The sequence below is a fragment of the Podarcis cretensis genome, assembly GCF_951804945.1.
Source record: "Podarcis cretensis genome assembly, chromosome: 2".
NCBI lineage: Eukaryota > Metazoa > Chordata > Lepidosauria > Squamata > Lacertidae > Podarcis > Podarcis cretensis.
This window is the reverse complement of record NC_137171.1, coordinates 30,175,657-30,195,511: the sequence shown is the minus strand read 5'-3', so window position 1 is coordinate 30,195,511 and position 19,855 is coordinate 30,175,657. Positions and strand designations below refer to the sequence as shown.

Here is a 19,855-nt window from a genome sequence, read left to right as displayed (position 1 = left end):
AAGCCATGAGGACTTTTCAGCTCCGTCCTGCCATTTCCAGATTTGAATTTATTTAAATCGATTGATTGATTTCCCAGCACCACACATATACAGGTGGGGGGGGTGTTATGTCTGTACCCAGTTTCCAGGAATAAGCTCCCTTGAACTCAATGGGACTCTCTTTCAAGTAGACATGCATTAGACTGTGCTATTAGTCTTGTACTTATCCACCAGCCCAATAAGCCAACCACAAAATGAACTGTGACTTGCTATTTTAAACCCATCGCCATAGCTGTGCTTTTTTGTTCTAGTATAATAAATTGTTAAGAATTTAGTATTGTATTGATTCCTGAAATGGTTTGCATTGAGACATATTATGTATTCTTTGTTGTACTAAGCTTTATAGTTACAGAGTTTTGTATTTACACGGATTGGGAACTTACTTAGAGTGCAGTAATTGCAGACAAACTTGACTTGATCACATTAGCTCTAACCTTTCATTGAAAATTATTCCCCGTTTTACTTAAATTTCTCCCACGAGTACACTGGCAAAGCAGACTCCACCATCACTGCAAGGGCGGAATGCCTTGCAGTACAAAACCATTGTTAGGAACACAGGAAACTGCCTTGTACCAGGTCAACACCACTGGTCCATCTAGCTTAACACCGTCTACACTGACTGGCAGCAGTTGTCCACGTTTTCAGACAAGGTACTCTCCCAGCCCTATTTGGAGATGCTGGGGATTGAACCTGGGATCTTCTGCTTGCAAGGCAAATGCTCTTCTACTGAAATACACCCCTTTCCCAGTATCATGTTAGCAATGAAAGAATGCACCTATTGATGCCTTTGTCCTTGGAACAGTTAGCTTTTAGGTGCAGTCTAACGATACAGCTAGGGTTGCGGGTGGCACTGTGGGTTAAACCACAGAGCCTAGGACTTGCCGATCAGAAGGTTGACGGTTCAAATCCCTGCGACGGGGTGAGCTCCCATTGCTCGGCCCCTGCTCCTGCCAACCTTCGAAAGCACAAAGTGCAAGTAGATAAATAGGTATCACTCCGGCAGGAAGGTAAATGGTGTTTGCATGCGCTGCTCTGGTTCGCCAGAAGCGGCTTAGTCATGCTGGCCACATGACCCGGAAGCTGTACACCGGCTCCCTTGACCAGTAAAGCGAGATGAGCGCCGCAACCCCAGAGTCAGCCACGACTGGACCTAATGGTCAGGGGTCCCTTTACCTTTACCTAACAATACAGCTACATTGGGGAATGAAGTCTGTAGATACAGGCGTCTCCCCAATTATGCAGGGGTTACGTTCTTGGGTACCGGGCGTAAACGTGAAATCGTGTATAGTCAAAACACCATTGGGTTCAGTGGCGGGTGGGACTGAAGAATTTCCCAGATGTCCGCCCCCGTTCCCAACCCCTTTTTATTTTATTTTTATTTTTGCTAAGTGCGTAAAGCTGATTGCACACAAGTTGAATGTGTGTAAGTGTGTGTGTGTGTGTGTGTGTGTGTGTGTGGAATCCCTGTACTACAAGTCACAACAGAACACTCCTGTTGCAAAAGCCATGGTTTCTAGATCAGGGAACCAGCCATGATCTGACTTAGTGTTATGTCAAACCAGAGCTGATGATTTGTTTTGCTCCAGACAAACCATGAGATGTAACAAAGGTTTGCTCTTGGCTTACTGCTTGTGGAGGAGCAAAAAAGCCACAATTTTCACTCTGCGTACTCAGGTGCTTGCTTGTTTACACTTAGCCATGGTTTGCCTTAGCACTGCTTGCAAACCGGGCCATAGTAAACCTTTACATTTCTGATAGGAAAATGTTACCAAACCCCTTAGGTTACTTCTGGAGAAAGAACTGCATCATCTCTCTCGTACAAATAGAACAGCTTCTAGAGATAACAGATACAACTACTTCCACCTACTTCATGACAAACTGAGGTGCTCACACATTATATACCTTGTTAAGGGTATATAATCTCAAGGCAGCGTGTGATGTCCCTGTGTGGTGTCCCTTCTATTTGGACAATCTTTTCCTCTCTCTCATTCATTCACAGGGATGCTTACAGAGCTCTGATCTGTGGAGAGCTAAAAAATTCTACTGGGCTATGGGGTAGAGCAGAGAAAGCGCTATTGGGCCATATTGGTTTGTTGAGGTAGTAAGGGAGGAGGACAAAGAAAGAGATGTCACAATGCATTCAAAGCTCCTTCCATTGCCTTATTCCCTTCCAGAAGACCTTGACCATATTTACAGCGAAAGCACGAGACGGGAGACAAATTCGTGGACCTTCAAAACTGACTTTGTTTCTTATACTGGTCTACTTTGGATATGTCTCACCTTGAAAAGAATAGAAATCTATTAATTTCCATTCCCAATCACCCTGCATCTTTTGCCAACAATCCATCAAAAGCCACCACTGCTCCCTTGTCTTAGGTAATAGGAAGAGCCCATATGAAACAGAGCCTATCTAAAATAATCCCTCTCCGCTGTTTAAACATTGACACAATGCTAGGCAGCTCATACCTTTGACATTTCCTGTTTTGATCCCAGTTCCTCACAGGGGTTGCTTAAGGCACCATCGCCTCCCATCTACAAAGCTACTCTCCTTTCACAGGCCTCTGCTGGCAACAGACAGACAAAGAAATCAGATCAAATCTTTACTTAGGGTTATAAGCCAGTTTTGACACAGGCAAAGGCATAGAGTATCAGTTAAGCACAACAGAAGCATCAGTAAATGCATAAAACCATAATAAAAAGGAAGGTGTACATAGAAATTCTGTCTTTGTGCTTTATGGCAAGGTTGTGCTCCTTAAGATGGATTGTCCTTCCACTATTGTTAACAAAATGGAAATGGTGAAAGAAGATCATTTTTGCTGCACAGTTTGCTCCAATTGTCCTATTTGATACGTGTAAGGAATGTTCTTTTATAGAACTGGTGGTTGATCTTAAATTTTACCACCTTCCTGGGGGTGGGGAGATGGTACAATCCCTTAGCTTCACTTCCTTCCTGGATTTTTATTTTGTCTTACAGGTGCCTTTGATGATGCAGATGTGCCTCTCTCTGTTTCTGACATAGCCCTATAATCTCACTGAAATAGGCCCATTTGGTACATTTGACAGCCTGTTACTGTATTCTATTATCCAACTCAGTCCTTAATTCTACAGTAGGTGCAAGGCAAGCTATTGACAAAGACATACAAAGGAGTCAATGAGTCTGTCTGGTGTAAAAACACACGCGCGCACACACAATCGTTGGGACCTTAATCAATTGGTTATTTTAACCTCACTCACCTTGGGTCACATAGCAAGGATGGAGCTAAAATGACTTAAAATGCAGCCTATGGACAGATTGGGCATTTAGGATTGGTTTGCAAGTTTGGCATGCCAAATGTACCCCTGGGCTCTCTGTTTTCGATATATTAGTCCTACACAGCTACCTTTCTGGAACTGTGGATTGCTTTTATTTCAATCAATGCGCTGACTGAATAGGTGACAACGCTGGAGATAATCCGATTCTATAAAAAGAACACAAAGGAACACAGACTGCATGAAGTAAATCCCATGTCACCATCATACAGCATAAGCCAATTTCGAAAGCCTGGTATTCTCTGCTCCCTACGCTTGCTTCTCCATCTATTACATACCTATGGCTCACAACTGCTCTGCCAGTAATTTCATCTCCTGCTTAATTCTACAGAGATCTCAGCCGGCACCAGCCTCCTAGGTGAATTGCCACAACAGCATGATGAAACATCCCAGACTCAGTTACTGCTTGCAGTCCCACAGACACTTGCACACTCCCTGCCCAATAACACAACTGGACAAGAAAGCAATTTAATCACCAGCTCCCTAGAAAGGAGTCGATACAGAAAGGGCAAGAAATATGCAAGCGTTGCATCAAGCCAAACCCCGCAGAAGCTGCCTCTTGAGGATTCCACGTTTTTCCTAGGCACATGCATCCCTCCCGTCCCAAAGCTGTTTCTTAATTCCTGCTGTTAACAGAGAAATCTGAGGGCTCCCTTGGACAAAAAACAAGGACACCAGCCAGGAATACGAGAGCAAAACAGCAGCCAGTAGGCTTGGTCTTTACTGAAGACTGTCACGACAGGACTCCCAATTCCTGCAACACTGCCACTAGAAAGAACGGGGGGGGGGGGGCTATATTACTTACTACTAGGGCTGTTGCCTGACCAATCAATAATATTACTGTCAATAAATTGATTAGCCAGTCCACTAACTCTGCAGATGAACAACACACTAAGCATGAAACACAAAGCACGCTTTCTTTCTTTTAAAGAAATGCAGTGCATGCTCTGGCAGGCATCTATTTCCCTTTTAGAAGAAAAATGCTTCTAAAAAGCCACCTCCAATTTTACAAACTGTACTTTTATCTTTTTTAATAAAGACAATCAGATGTTCAATTAACATGGGTCACATTTTTGAGTGGCCAGCATTTTAACTTCATTACACATTGCAGCCCTGCTTGTTAAAAGACAGGTGGAAGTTTATTTTGAACCCAGGTTTACCAGCTCTGCAGCTGCAATGTGTGCTATTTGGTGTTGTGCATTTCTGTACTCCACATGCTATTAAGGGGAGTCCTTGTTCAAATAACAAACCAGAGGGCCAGCCAGCGTCTGGAGGAGAACCAGAAAACCAAAGGGTGTGCTCATAGCACTGCACACACACACACACAAAAACCACCCCAAGAATCCAAGATTGCTGTATGACAGGCTCCACCTCTGTGCATACAATGAGCATACAGGATAAACCTTTAAACATGCACATATGCCAATGGTTAGCTACCAAACTGAGCAGCAAGCCAGTGGTGAGAAGGGAGTTGATGAGCTATCCCCTCTCACTGTGTATGAATGCCAGAAATGTCATATATGATGCATAAAGGGGTATAATGCGGCCACTCCAAAAATAACTTGCTGACAAAACAAGGATCAACCTACATATGATGGAACAAGCAACTGCTGCTTTAATGTTGTAATGTTTTCCTTTAGATTGCAGTTTGATTCATCATCTGAGATATTGTGCATCATGGTTTTGATGCCTACTTCCTTGGGAGGGTTTTGTCCTGGAAGGTGGCATAGATAGCTAGATAGCTAGATATAGATATAGATGGTATAGATATAAGTAGAGAGATATATAGCTTCTGGCCACCCCAATCTCCACTGCAGAGTTTGAGATTCCAGGGGTCTTGGCACTTTACTAGTGTCCGTGTTTCCTTTGGGGAAAAGAGAAATAGTGGAGACTTCAGTATCTTTGTGAAATACAGTTTATTTACACATATTTACATCTGAGTCTGGACGGAGATAGGGTTCCGAGCATGACATCTCACGAGGGGCTTGCTCGTCACGTCAGTGCAGCCCTGGTACAAAGGTAGCCCAAATGTCATCTGTATCTCCACACAGCTTCTCCATGTGTCAGCCTGCATGACCACTGGCTCCACCCTTCTTTCTGCCCAAAGCCTTTCCTAAAATGCAACCCAAGCCTCGTGCAAAAAGGACAATTTTTTCCTGTGGTGACATCATGCCCCCTGTAACCCTGGCAACCTCCTCTTCCCAACTCTGCTATTGTCTTTTGCTAACTAACAAGTAGCTGGGGGAGGGACTCCACCCCCCCTTCTTGTGTGACACTGAATGTCCCAATGGGCTCGCCTTTCGTCAGGGTAATGTCAGTGCCATCATCTGTTTAGTTCTTTCACGGCACCTCTCTCAGCCAATCTCCCGAGAAAGCTGGCTTGACTTATTGTGAAGGCCCTGCTAAATCCATTGAGCCAACGCCACATTCAGTAATTTCAGAGAGTAATTGGGAGAATCTGGCACCCAGAATTTCAGAGGATCCTTGCCCCCTGCAAACCCAGAACAATATAAAATGAACAAGGACAGGATACAACTGGAAAACATAAACTGCATCCTGCCATGAAGGTCACAAAGGAGAAAGATAGGAGCAGCCCAGGGGCCTCTCAGCTGGAGCCTTACATCCTTGCAGAGGCAAAGACCCTTTCCTTCCTCTTGGAATCTCCTAATAAGGCCCTAGAATCAAGACGGACAGGGCTTAAGGACAACATCCTGGCTCGTATGTTCAGCTGCATGAAAGAAGCAATATGTAAACTGGGCAATCCACACCAACACAAATATGCGGAGGCCTGGATTAAGTATCTTCCTCACTTAATAGCAGTAACAGCAAAGGACTGGAAGAGGGAGACTCATGGCGTGAACAAAACTCCACTTACAAAGCACCAACCACACCCTGTGTGCATATTGACAGATCCACTTGGAAGCAATAGCTTGGACTATCAAACAACCAAATGTTGAAGTTAATTCAGTGCAAGAGGATCTAGGTTTGAAATTACATGAACGTCCAGCTGTTTTCATCCACGCACCATTCCTTCTGGAGATTACCTCTGAGCAGCCTCTCAGTTCAGTCCAGCAATATTTAACTCACTGTTGGACTTCAAACTTCAGGCCTGGAAAGGTATCTAAGCCTGTGTTTTAATAAAGACCTGAAATCATCATCATCATCATCATCCTGTCCAATTTTACTGGACTTGCCATGGGCTCAAGAACATTTACTGAAGCAGGGATTTGTATACGAGCTTGAAAGAGAACGATCAAGTCACTTATATTTAATTTTTAAAAACCTTTAACCACATTTATAACAATAAAAAGTAAAGTGAATAAAAGGTGAAGTAAACCAGAAGTGATTTTGACATTTCAGCCCTGAGAGATGTGTCATTGTGCAATGTTAGAAAGGAATGGGACAACTGAAAAAGTGTTAAAGATGTTATCTTTTTACTTCAGTTCTTTCTTGCCAGTATGTAGATGCAGACATCTGTGCAGCCTGAAAACTGTATTGTGTTTCAGCTGAGACCCTTGAAGCCTGATGAAAAACCTGGGAGAGCCTTGCATATGGTGTCTAATAAATGCAAAACCTAGTTCAACTCAAGTTTGGCTGATTTCTCTGGCAAGCTTGTTGGGGCTTAAAAAAAGAAGCTAATGTACAATTTATTTTAACTGTATTTTTTATTTTAAGGAAGGAGCGTTTCAGAAAAGTGAGTTCAAATCGTTTTATGTCAATAAACAACTCTCCCAACCACCTACCCACTCCCACCATCCCACAGCTTCAAAGACCTCAGGTACTCTGTGTAATCCTCCAAACGTGTTTACTAAGAATAACATCCACAGATTGCAGTATAGAATCATAGAACTGTGGAGTTGGAAGGGACCCTGAGGATTATCTAGTCCAAACCAGCAATGTGCAGTTGTCCCATATTGGGATCAAACCTGCAATCTTGGCATTATCAGCACCACACTTTAACCAACTCGGCTATCCAGTAGGCATGTATTGAACAGCAACATCTTCTGGAAACAAAGAGAAATCCTTGACTGCCTTTATTCTATAAACCACAACCCACAGAACAGGAATGCTGCCTGTTGACAAGTAAGCATCAAAAAGCACACGGGATCTTGGAACCATGCAAAGTTAACAGCTTTGAAAACCAGCCTTCTGCAATTTTAAATATTTTCTCATGTGCCAATTTGCAATATAACTGAAAGGCCACACGAGGGCACCCTCCCCACACAATGAGCGGGCAAAACAGTGTGCACTGCACTAAATTGGAGAGCTGTGGCTTCAGTCACATTTTATTGATAAAGTGTAAATCTTCACCCTAGAAAATCAGCCTTGCAGTTTGTCACAGAATGGTAAGTTGTATAAGATCTAGATTTTGAAGCGCAGGAACAGGAAGACATGGCAAGCCACTCCTGCACAACAGCACTAGAGGAAAGCAGAGAGAAAAATCAGCCTGGCAATTTATAATCTTGGCAACCTAAATTACATGGATAGTAGCACAGCCAGCCTAAGCTCCAAGACTATATCCAGGGTACTGAAGCACACAACTGAACTCCTCTTTCATCCATCTTTCAGACAGGTAAAAGTTGTCTTGGATATACAGGTGACGACCATTTCGTGCCAGGGTTCTGTTCCCAGCCCCTGTGTGCATCAGCAAAGCCCATATAAATGTGCCCTGCCCCCATTCTGCCCTGCCAGCCATTCAGTCCCCACTCTGTCTTCTTCCAGGTCCAAATGGACCAATGCGTTGGCAACTGCATGTCAATTGGACACGGCTAAAATGGTCGCTGCCTGTAGATAACATCAAACAGAGGTGCCCCCAAACTGAAAGAAACAACTTGCTGTAAGGCGATGTTGTCAGCCAGCTAAAAGCTATTCCTTACATGACATGAATACTAATAAAAAAGACAGGTACATACATTCAGATCCATATTTAAGTAACATCCTGGTCATCAAAGCAACTTATACCACGGCTCGCAACTACACCTCCATTGCAGCGGGTATCTCAAAACAAGCAGGGTCTACCATCTCAATGACCAAATGGGATCTCATATGTAGCGACTACTGTCAACGCATGTCACCACAGTTGGACAGCTAGTGGAATCCAGGGCCCTCACCTCTGAGGCGCAAAAGAATAGACTGTAATCCTATACACACTTATGCAGCAGCAAGTCACACTGAACTCAGTAGGACTTTTGAGTAGACATACATAAAATCACACTGCTGAGAGCAGTAGAGTGAACACCCCTCAGCATGGGCAAAAACCGGGCAAATAGTTGTTCTACAACTGGATAATCTTGCTCCTTGATTACTCCGTAAAAGGAGCAAAGGAACACAAACTCACCTGTTTTCATTAACCAGGAACATGGAGCCAACATTCTCCACCAGGGCTTCACTGATGGGTGAGAGGCAGAATGGAGAAGAGAAGGCATCAGAGTCCGAGTCAAATGTGCTGTCTCTGCTGACATCATCGGCAGACAACTCCAAAGAGCCCTCGTCGTCCTCTCCAGTCTCCAGGTGGGTCTCCAGCCCTTCTTCCACTGACTCCTCCAACCGGTTGTGCTCCTCCAGAGAACTGATTGTCGATAAGATACCTGAGTCACTGTGGGCAGGCTTAGCCGAGCTGTGGATGCTGTCCGTTGCCAAGCAACCCTGGGACAGCTTCTCCCCTTCTTCCGAAGGGCAGCTGACCTGAGCCACATCCCTAACCAGCTGCGACACGGTCAGAACGTCTTCTTCATCCTTTGGGGTCACAGCTCGCTTCTGCTCGGAGGGGGAAGCCTGCATAGTGGCGCCAAAACCCTGAGTATGGCGGTTACGCTTGCGGGGGGCCTTGCGGACCGGGGAGCTCTCTGGTGTAATGTAGCGGAGGGCCTCCTCGTCCTGCCTCTGAATTCGGGAATTTGGGACCCAGGCCAAGATAAGTGTGGTTCCAAGCAGCTCATCTTTCTCCATGTACAGGCACAAATAGCCTATGAGAGAACACAGTGCCCCAGAGTTACAACCAAGCCCCACCTTCATGAATGGCAGGTATCCTGAAAGGGTGCTGAGCACTCCAGTTTCCTGCTACCACTGGGACTCCTCCCATCACTCACTTGCCTCTTGAGCAGCTCTCTCCTAAGCCCAACTTCTTCCTCCTCCCCTAACCAAACCCAATTGCTTCATCCACTGGAGCAATGTTTGGTTGACACTGCTTTTTACTTTCCAGCTAGTATCCTACAACAGCTTGGTTTGGGATCCAACATGGTATTAGAGGCAAAAACATAGCCAACTCAATCAGCACATCCAAGTCATTTTTACATCTGCTAGAGGGAACACCAGAGCACTCTTCTGGCCAACTGCAACCCAAAGAATAAGGATGCCAGTCCTAGAAAATCAAAATGGGAAAGGCCACCATTCGGTTATGGATTATCTGCCTTGATTACAAAAGGTCCAAGGTTCTATCCCTGATGGGAAAAGCTCCTGCCTGAAACCCTGGAGAGTTGCTGCCATGCAGAGTAGACAATATTGAGCTGGCTAGACCACTGACTCTGACTTGGTATTAAGGCAACTTCCTAAGATCATCACTTACTCCTCCAGAGCTCATGTCAGGCTGGAATCTAGTTGAATTTCAGGATGTTACTAAAGCAGCGGTGGGGCAAACGTTGTTTAATCATACTACCCCCCCCCAAAAAAAATCCTTTTAGTGTGGGGTAGGGAGTAGAAAAGGATTGGCTCCTTTATTACGCTGTTTTCTTCTTGCCCCAGCATAGTTACCAGCAGCTTTTGGGAGGAATGAGAAGAGATGCAATTTTAACTGGGAAAAAGACTCTGGTGGAAACGGGGGAGCTCCCCTTGTTTTTTAAGCTTTTAACAAATATTGGGAATTCCAATCTTGCATCCTGTGCAGTTTAGCCCTAAGAGGAGGGTCTTTTTTTAAAAAAACCTATTAATTCACCACCACAGACACTCTGATGTTTTACGTAAGAAATAATAAAACATTAGGAAGATGAGAAGGGAAGAACAAGGAATACCAAGTGGACCCTCCATAGCATCTTTGAAACGGGATTGAGAATAAGAGGTAAGAAGTCAAGGGAGAGGTTTTATGGAACAATTAATGCTTACTGAGAGACTCTTTTGTGCACAAAGTGTATCCCATAGAACTTTCCTTAACATTAAGTCCAGCATAAAAGTTCAAGATGCTGATACTGCTGTGCAAAGCCTTATACTGCCTGGGACCACGATACGGAAAATATCATCTCACCCCATGTATACGCAACTGATCACCATGCTCTGCAGGCACCATCTCATCATGAGATTCATTCCATACGATGTCGGAGCCTTTAGTGTTACGGCACCCACCTTCTGGAATTCCATTACCTGTCAGACACATGCTATCCCTATTTTTGGCACCCGTTGAAGACTTTCCTCTTCCAACAAACCTTTCAAGTGTACATTTCTATCCCAATTTTGAACCCGAAACTACATTTAATAGCTGTTTCATTATTGAAGCTTTTATTGTATGTTTCTTTGTTTTTTAAAAAAAATACTGGTTTTCTCTTATAACACAAAAACATAAACACAAAAGAAAAACATTACACTTAACACAACATAAAAACATAATAACAATAAAAACAAAATAATAAAAGAAGAATTATTTCTTCTTATTTCCTGGTATATTTACATTGCTAAAAGACTTCCTCGACACCCTCCAATCCGAATTTCATCATATCACATATTTAGCAGTTCCCAATTTCATATTTTATAACACCAATATCTCTTTTTTTCCAATTACGAATTTCTAATCTTTGCTTCCTATTGTAATCCATAATATTCATTATTTATTAACCTTTTTCCATCCCTCAGCCTAATCTGTTACAGTGGTGCCTCGCAAGACGAAATTAATTCGTTCCGCAAGTTTTTTCTTCTTGCGAGTTTTTCGTCTTGCGAAGCACGGTTTCCCATAGGAATGCACTGAAAATCAATGCGTTCCTATGGAGACTGTCCAGGGACAGAGGGGAAGCGCCGCACGCCTTCCCCTCTGTCCCCGGACCTGTTTAAAGCAAGGGGCGGCGGGGAGAAGATTGCTTCTCCCCGTTGCCTGCCCCGCAATGTCTTCCCCCTCTGTCCCCTCTCGCCGCGCGCCTTCCCCTCTGTCCCCTCTTTTGAAGCAAGGGGCGGAGGGGAGAAGATCGCTTCTCCCCGTTGCCGCCCCTTGGTTCAAAAGGGGTCCCCGGAGATTGCGGGGCTGGCAACGGGGAGAAGCGATCTTCTCCCCGCCGCCCCTTGCTTCAAAAGAGGTTGTTTTGCGAAGCAAGCCCATAGGGAGATGCGTCTTGCGAAGCGGCTAAGAAAATGAAAAATCCTTCGTCTAGCGAGTTTTCCATCTTCCGAGGCGTTCGTCTTGCGGGGCACCACTGTACTTCTAAGAATTTCTTAATGAAGCTTTTATTGTTAAATTGCATCAAGATTGTTCATGGGGAGAGACTCGTAAACAAAATGAGATAAACCAACGCAACAAACCCGTGTCTCCAGCCTGCCCTCACCTGGGTGATGCTCCACGATGCCTTGCAGCATCTCAGGTGGATGGACACAAACATTGTTCTTGGAGTAGATAATCCCCCCATCCAAGATGGAAGACGAGCCGCCGCCACCGCTGCTGCTGCTGCTGCTGGCATTTAAGGTCAGGAGGTCAGATGCTTTCGAAGAGGCACGGCGGAGGAGTCTTCCCAGAGACATTGCCAAGGGAGTGTTTCCATTCTCTGTTGACTCCACTTAAGCACCTAATTCAGACAGTCAAGTCTGCCCAGGGGGAAAGGAGAGAAGGTGTCAGAAAGAGAACAACAACAGGCAGAATGGACAGAAAGACACATACTGCTTGCCTTCATGCAAAAGGAGGTGAAACCTTGAGTGCAGTATGACACTGCCTCAGTCGCATGAGATTAGTGGGGGGAAATAATACAATACTTGAGAGAATAAGAAAGTCTTTGTTAAAAAACAGACAAACCCCACTCCAACACAGTTTGGGCAACTACTTCTAGAAAAATGAGCTGTGGACCACAAAAGTGTATGCTGCCACAGCAGATTGGTTAAATATTTGTGGGACCACAAGGCTTACGGTTGGTTTTCTTGCAACACCAGAAATGGAACCTGTAATTTGGAGTTTCTTTTTTCTCATTCCGAAGTATTAAAAATAAATGATACTGGATTCTAAATTCACAGCTTTTGGTCACAGATTTCCAGTGTCACTTTTAACACTACAGTGGTACCTCGGGTTAAGTACTTAATTCGTTCCGGAGGTCCGTTCTTAACGTGAAACTATTCTTAACCTGAAGCACCACTTTAGCTAATGGGGCCTCCTGCTGCTGCTGCGCCGCCGGAGCCCAATTAATGTTCTTATCCTGAAGCAAAGTTCTTAACCTGAAGCACTATTTCTGGGTTAGCGGAGTCTGTAACCTGAAGCATATGTAACCCGAGGTACCATTGTAGAGTTCTTGTCTGCAGTTCAACAGAGAGATGAGGTGGCCCAGAAAAAATGAGGGAACACCTCCCAAAAAACCCCATCCTCTTTCCCTCTCCATACCACCTTAATATGTAACAACAGAGGGACTTTCTTCAAGAGCTATGCAATCACATTTTGGAACAGAAGCTGTCTGAAAAGGAGGATGAATTTTAGCTGAGAAAGCACCAGGTATTTTCAATAAGCATTTCTGCCATCATCACTTATTTCCTTTGGATCTCTGCAGAGTGATGTTGGGAACACCTTGCCCAGGAGTGCAATTTGGGAACTGCTGTGGCTATTGTTTCCTTTGTAGCATAGTGACAAGCCTCTGTATACATAGCCTCTGACTCCTCTTGAAAATGGAGCTTGTCCAGCAACACATTCCTGCCATCACCAGCTTCAGATATGAACTGGCTCCAAAGGTCCACCAGAAAAAAACAAGCCAAGGGAAAACTGATCCGACTCAAAGCCTCCCCTCCAAGCACAGTTGTTCCTTTTTAGTCAGTACTCTTTGTTCTCAGGGTCAGCTTAACCCCGGTCTGGTTTCTATAGTCCCTGTAGCAACACCTGGATATACCAGGAGAGGCATCCCCTGCAATGCCAGATTCAAGTGCTTTTAGTCTGTGCATGAAAAGACAGGTAGAAAATGAAAGAGAAATATCAGGAAGCAAGCCTAGATCAAACCTTACTGTGTGCCTGTCCCCCTAAATAATTAACAGGAAAGCAGACGGGGGAAATGCATGCATAAGCTAACACATGCAGATACAGGAGAGAGACAGTCAGAGATGCACAAAGGAGAGAAGGAAGGAGGAAACAAAAAACGGCAGATGCACTAATAGCAACAGACCTAAAAATCACACTATATAAAAGCCAAGAAGCTATTTATACACACAAGTAGTTCACTTTCTACCTGTTCTTAAAATTATGGCTTTCCCCCCTTCCTTCTAGAACATCTCCCTTTGCACCTTCTGCCAACCCCATTACCTAGAGAACATGGGTTTTCCTTTCCTCCACTGCAGCAGCATGTATGTACCATGGGAGGGGAGGCCGGACATACTTCTCCTCTAGTATTAAAGCAGAGGCAGGACATTTTTGCAGTGCTGGGCAGGGAGGACAGCCTCCTCCTTCCCTAGTCGTATGATCTCCACACACAGAGAGAATGTGTTCATCTGCCTGCTGATATGTATGCATGCTACATGTGTCGTCTGTGTGTGTACTGTATATGCATGAATGCATATTGCGATATGTATGTGTGCAAACATGAAAATGAACATACAGTGGCCATGCCCACCACCGGCATGCACCTCCAATGCGGTCCTCAGGCCAAAACAGGTTAGCCACTCGTGAATTATAGTATAGCATCTAGATCAAGGAAAGTAATAGTGCCACTGTATTCTGCTCTGGTCAGACCTCACCTGGAGTACTGTGTCCAGTTCTGGGCACCACAGTTCAAGAAGGACACTGACAAACTGGAACGTGTCCAGAGGAGGGCAACCAAAATGGTCAAAGGCCTGGAAACGATGCCTTATGAGGAACGGCTAAGGGAGCTGGGCATGTTTAGCCTGGAGAAGAGGAGGTTAAGGGGTGATATGATAGCCATGTTCAAAGATATAAAAGGATGTCACATAGAGGAGGGAGAAAGGTTGTTTTCTGCTGCTCCAGAGAAGCAGACACGGAGCAATGGATCCAAACTACAAGAAAGAAGATTCCACCTAAACATTAGGAAGAACTTCCTGACAGTAAGAGCTGTTCGACAGTGGAATTTGCTGCCAAGGAGTGTGGTGGAGTCTCCTTCTTTGGAGGTCTTTAAGCAGAGGCTTGACAACCATATGTCAGGAGTGCTCTGATGGTGTTTCCTGCTTGGCAGGGGGTTGGACTCGGTGGCCCTTGTGGTCTCTTCCAACTCTATGATTCTATGATTCTATGAATTAAAGCCTATTCCATCTGTACCATGCACCTGGCACTACAATGGCTGCAGCACTTCCTTACCAGGGTTCAAGTGAGGAAGCATGTTAAGGAACTACACAGATTTGAGAGTAATTTGCCAGAGGGCAGCTCTTAAGATGCTGGTTTTCAGAAAGTGCATCCCATCATCCTTATGGAGGAGTATATTCCTTAAACATTCTGATAAGGTGACCCGGTTATTTCACCAAGACATCTTTGAAATTTCACATGCTACTCTCCACCACTGCCAAACACACACTTCCAGGTCAAACCAGGCTCAAAAGCTCTTGATCCATGTATATCTCTCGTCTCACTGAAAAACGCAGACAAAACGAAGATGCTCACACTTCTGAGGAGAGAAGCAAAACTGCTTGCAGCCATGTTGTTCCCCTGTAATGTGCAGCAAGCCTTGTGTATTGTTGAGCTTGTGTGACAGTGTCATGATGTAGTAGCCTCTTACTGGCAGAGTCAGGGAGCAGCAGATGCATCCACGGGGGGGGGGGGGGACGCAAAGGCAGCATTTCCTCTGGAAGAAAGAGGTGGGGGGGGGGAATCTGGCCTGCTCAGGCACAAACTCACATGTTTTCCCAGCTATTTTCTCCAGGGGCCTGAAGCAGCAGTAGATTGACCCCCTTATGGAATGAAAAGCAGCCTCGCGTTATCACCAGCTTTTGCTGAGCAAAAGCAAAATAGCTGCTGAACATGAAAAGGGTTTTGGGTTTTTTTGCCCACGATGAGGATCTAAAAGCAAACAAATATGCCACCTGATCCTACACTGAACTTAATTTTTTTTTATAATAATTTTTATTAAATTTTCCACAGCTTTTTATCATAACACACAAAACATAACAATAGAAAAACATACAATATGTATAATTTCACACTCTTAATTTCATATTCCTTACTCTCCCGACTTCCTCATACCTCCCCTTTCTGCATTCTCGTATCGAATTAATTAATTAACAAATCCCTCCCTTACTTTCAACTTAATTATAATAACACTCATTTTCTTTAACTTAACCATTATTGCTGTTAACCCCTATTTTTCTCATTCAACATCAATCTAGCATTCACTAATTTTTGAGTATTTCTTTAAATAATCTTTAAATTTTGTCCAATCTTCTTCCGCCATTGCTCTTCCCTGGTCTCGGATTCTGCTCGTCATCTCTGCCAATCCCATATAGTCAATCACTTTCGTCTGCCACTCTTCCACGGTGGGTAGGTCTTGTGTCTTCCAGTACTTTGCGATGAGTATTCTTGCTGCTGTTGTAGCATACATAAAAAAGGTTCTATCCTTCTTTAACACCAATTGGCCGACCATGCCCAGGAGAAAGGCCTCTGGTTTCTTAGGGAAAGTGTACTTAAGTACCTTTTTCAGTTCATTATAGATCAGTTCCCAGAAAGCCTTAATCCTTGGGCACGTCCACCAAAGGTGAAAAAATGTTCCTTCTGTTTCTTTACACTTCCAACATTTATTCTCGGGCAAATGATAGATTTTTGCAAGTTTGACTGGGGTCATGTACCACCTATAAATCATTTTCATAATATTTTCTCTCAAGGCATTACATGCCATAAATTTCATCCCGGTGGTCCATAACTTTTCCCAGTCAGCAAACATAATGTCATGACCAATATCCTGCGCCCATTTAATCATTGCAGATTTAACCATTTCATCTTGTGTGTTCCATTTCAACAGCAAATTATACATTCTTGACAAATTCTTAGTACTGGGCTCTAACAATTCAGTTTCTATTTTTGATTTTTCCACCAGGAAGCCAACTTTCCTGTCTAATTTAAAGACTTCCATTATCTGATAGTAATGAAGCCAGTCTCTCACTTTCCCTTTTAACTTGTCAAAACTTTGCAATTTCAATCTGTCTCCCTCTTGCTCCAAAATTTCCCAATATCTCGGCCAATTGACCTCCATATTTAGTTTTTTAACAGCTTTTGCCTCCATTGGCGACAACCACCTTGGAGTTTTACTTTCCAGCAAATCTTTATATCTAATCCAGACATTATATAATGCTTTCCTGACAATATGATTTTAAAAACCCTTGTGAACTTTTACCTTGTCGTACCACAGATATGCATGCCATCCAAAAAAATTATCAAAACTTTCTAAATCCAAAATGTCAGTATTCTCCAGAAGTAGCCATTCTTTCAACCAGCAAAAGCTGCTGATTCATAGTACAGTTTAAGGTCTGGCAGGGCAAATCCGCCCCTTTCTTTCGCATCAGTTAATATCTTAAATTTTATTCTAGGCTTCTTGCCCTGCCAGACAAATTTAGAAATATCTTTCTGCCATTTCTTGAAACAGTCCATCTTATCCACTATTTGCAATGTTTGGAACAAAAACAACAATCTAGGCAATACATTCATTTTTATAACTGAAATTCGACCCAACAAGGAAAACTTCATATTTGACCAAATTTCTAAGTCTTTTTTTACTTCCATCCAGGTTTTCTCGTAATTATCTTTAAATAAATTCAAATTTTTAGATGTCATATTTATCCCCAAATATTTCACTTTCTTAACCACAGTTAACCCTGTCTCATTCTGAAACTTTTCTTTCTCCAATACTGTTAGATTTTTCTCCAAAACCTTCGTTTTAAACTTGTTTAGTTTAAATCCTGCTACTTGACCAAACTCTTGAATTAATTCTAATACTCTTTTGGTACTAGATTCAGGCTCTTGAAACGTAAGTACTAAGTCATCTGCAAATGCTCTCAACTTATATTGTTTAGCTCCGACCTGTATTCCTTTAACCAACTGGTCCTTTCTAATCATGTTCAGCAAAACCTCTAGGACCAATATAAAAAGTAATGGAGAGATTGGGCACCCCTGACGTGTCCCTTTTTCTATAGGAAGTTCTTCTGTAACCACATTGTTTACAATTAGTTTTGCTTTTTGTTCAGAATATATCGCACTTATACAATTTTCAAACCCTTGACCTACCCCCATCCCCCGAAGATTCTTTATCATAAAACTCCACGAAATATTATCAAAAGCTTTCTCAGCGTCCACAAATATCAGAACAGCTTTAGTATTAATGTTCACTTCCAATTTTTCCAAAATATCAACTATGTTCCTTACATTATCTGATAAATGTCTTCTCGGGAGAAAGCCTGCTTGGTCCCTATGTATCTCCTCCATCAAAACTACTTTCAACCTTTTCGCTAAAATGTCAGCAAAAATTTTATAATCCACATTTAATAAGGAGATTGGGCGGTAGTTTTTAAGTTGAGTCTTTTCTGTCTCAGTCTTCGGTATAAGTGTGATGAAAGCCTCTTTCCACGTATCTGGTGCCTTCTTTCCCTCCAAAATTTCATTACATACTTCTTTCAAAGGTTGTATTAACCACTCTTTCAAAATCTTATAGTATTTAGAAGTCAATCCATCCGGTCCTGGAGATTTGCCCAATGCCATATTTTGAATGGCACCTTCTATTTCTTGCTCTGTTATTTTCTGATTCAAAATCCTTTTACTTTCCTGAGAAATCTTTTTCAGTCCATTTTTCTCCAAAAACTGTTCTATATCCATATCTCTCTGAGGACCTTGTTTATACAATTGTTAAAAATATTTCTGGAAGCAATCCCTAATTTCTGTTGGTTTATAAATGTTCTTTCCATCCACTTCTAAATTTGTAACTGTATTCAATTTTTGTCTCTTTTTTATTTGCCAAGCCAGCAGTTTACCACATTTATCAGCCGATTCAAAGGTCTTCTGTCTCATTTGCTTGATTTTCCACTCTATTTCTTGATTCATCAGCTCCATATATTGTGTCTGATATAATTTAATTTCTTTCAGGATATCCTGTGATTTTGGCTTTGATCTCAATTTCCTTTCTCCCTCTTTTATCTTTTCCAAGATTTTCTCTTTCTTTTCATTCTGGCTTTTCTTTTTAATTGCATTCTGTTGTATCAAAAATCCTCTCATCACTGCTTTGCTTGCGTCCCAAATAATTCTTTTTTCTACATTGGTCCTCATGTTAATTTCAAAATAATCTTTTAGAGTTTTCTGAGCCTTTTTACAAACTTCTTCATCTCTGAATAGGGTGTCATTCATCCTCCATCTGAAGGTACCAGTTGTTGTTAACTTCATCACCATCTTTACCGCATTGTGGTCGGAGTAAGTCTTTGGGCAGATTTCAACTTTTTTTATCTTAGGTGCCATTCCTCTAGTGACCCATATTTGGTCAATTCTAGTCCATGTCATTTTAGCTTCAGAATAGAAGGTTCCCTCTCTTTCAAGTGGGTGTAGTGTTCTCCAGATGTCCACTAAATCCATATTGTCAGTCATTTCAAAAAAGATTTTTGGCAGTCTTCCATCTTTTGTAACTACCTGTCTTTGAGCTTTGTCCATATTGGTCGATACTACTCCATTCATATCTCCCATCAATACTAAGTTTATGTCCATATAGTCCATCAGTATCTCATGCAGCTTCTTAAAAAATTCAACTTTCCCCTCATTTGGTGCATAAATTCCCACAATCAAAAATTTCTCTCCTTGAACTTGAATTTCAATTGCCAGATATCTTCCTTGTTCATCTTTAAATTTTAGTTTCGGTTGCAATTTTTCCTTTGCATATATTACCACTCCTCTTTTTTTGACTTTGTCTGATGAAATAAATTCTTGTCCCAGTCTTTTATTAATAAGTAATTTCCTGTGTAACCTCGTCACATGAGTTTCTTGTAAACAAATCAAGTCCAATTGTTCTTTTTTTAATATGTGAAAGACATTTTTTCTCTTCCGGGGAATGTTTAGACCGTTACAATTCCAACTTAGAAGTTGCAGAGCCATGATCAGTCTATTTATCTTCTCCTCCTACTGCTCCTAGTAGTTCTTCTTCCTCTGTCGGTGGTTTCAATCTGTGTGGTAAATTGTCTTTGTCCAGGGTTCCTCCTCCAGGATAGTCTTGTTCCGATTCCGCCCCTTTGCAGAGATCTTCTTCGTGTTGATGTAAGAACTTGTCTTTGTCTTCCGCCGTCTTTATTTTCCTTTTCTTTCCCTTATACTTAAAAGATAAGCCTTGAGGAAATTCCCACCTGAATGGTATGCTATTCCTTTTTAGTAACACCACCAAGTTCT

The 19,855-nt window shown here is 42.7% G+C and overlaps 1 protein-coding gene across 6 annotated transcripts in view; it reads right to left on the bottom strand.

The window, feature by feature from the left end:
• Window positions 1–19,855, bottom strand: part of TBC1D16 (TBC1 domain family member 16) — a 69,812-nt gene that overhangs the window by 31,808 nt on the left and 18,149 nt on the right. For 5 of the 6 annotated variants that reach the window (XR_013835797.1, XM_079965415.1, XM_079965414.1 and 2 more), the window contains exons 3-4: window positions 11,868–12,123; window positions 8,687–9,314 (exon numbers count right to left, since the gene is read on the bottom strand). Coding sequence is in view for 5 of the 6 variants with exons in the window: in XM_079965415.1 (XP_079821541.1) it covers window positions 8,687–9,314; window positions 11,868–12,060 (821 nt within the window). In the remaining variant the exon portion in view is untranslated. Of the gene's footprint in view, window positions 1–7,659; window positions 7,768–8,686; window positions 9,315–11,867; window positions 12,124–19,855 lie in introns of all 6 variants that reach the window. The other variant, XM_079965418.1, reaches the window with a different exon arrangement.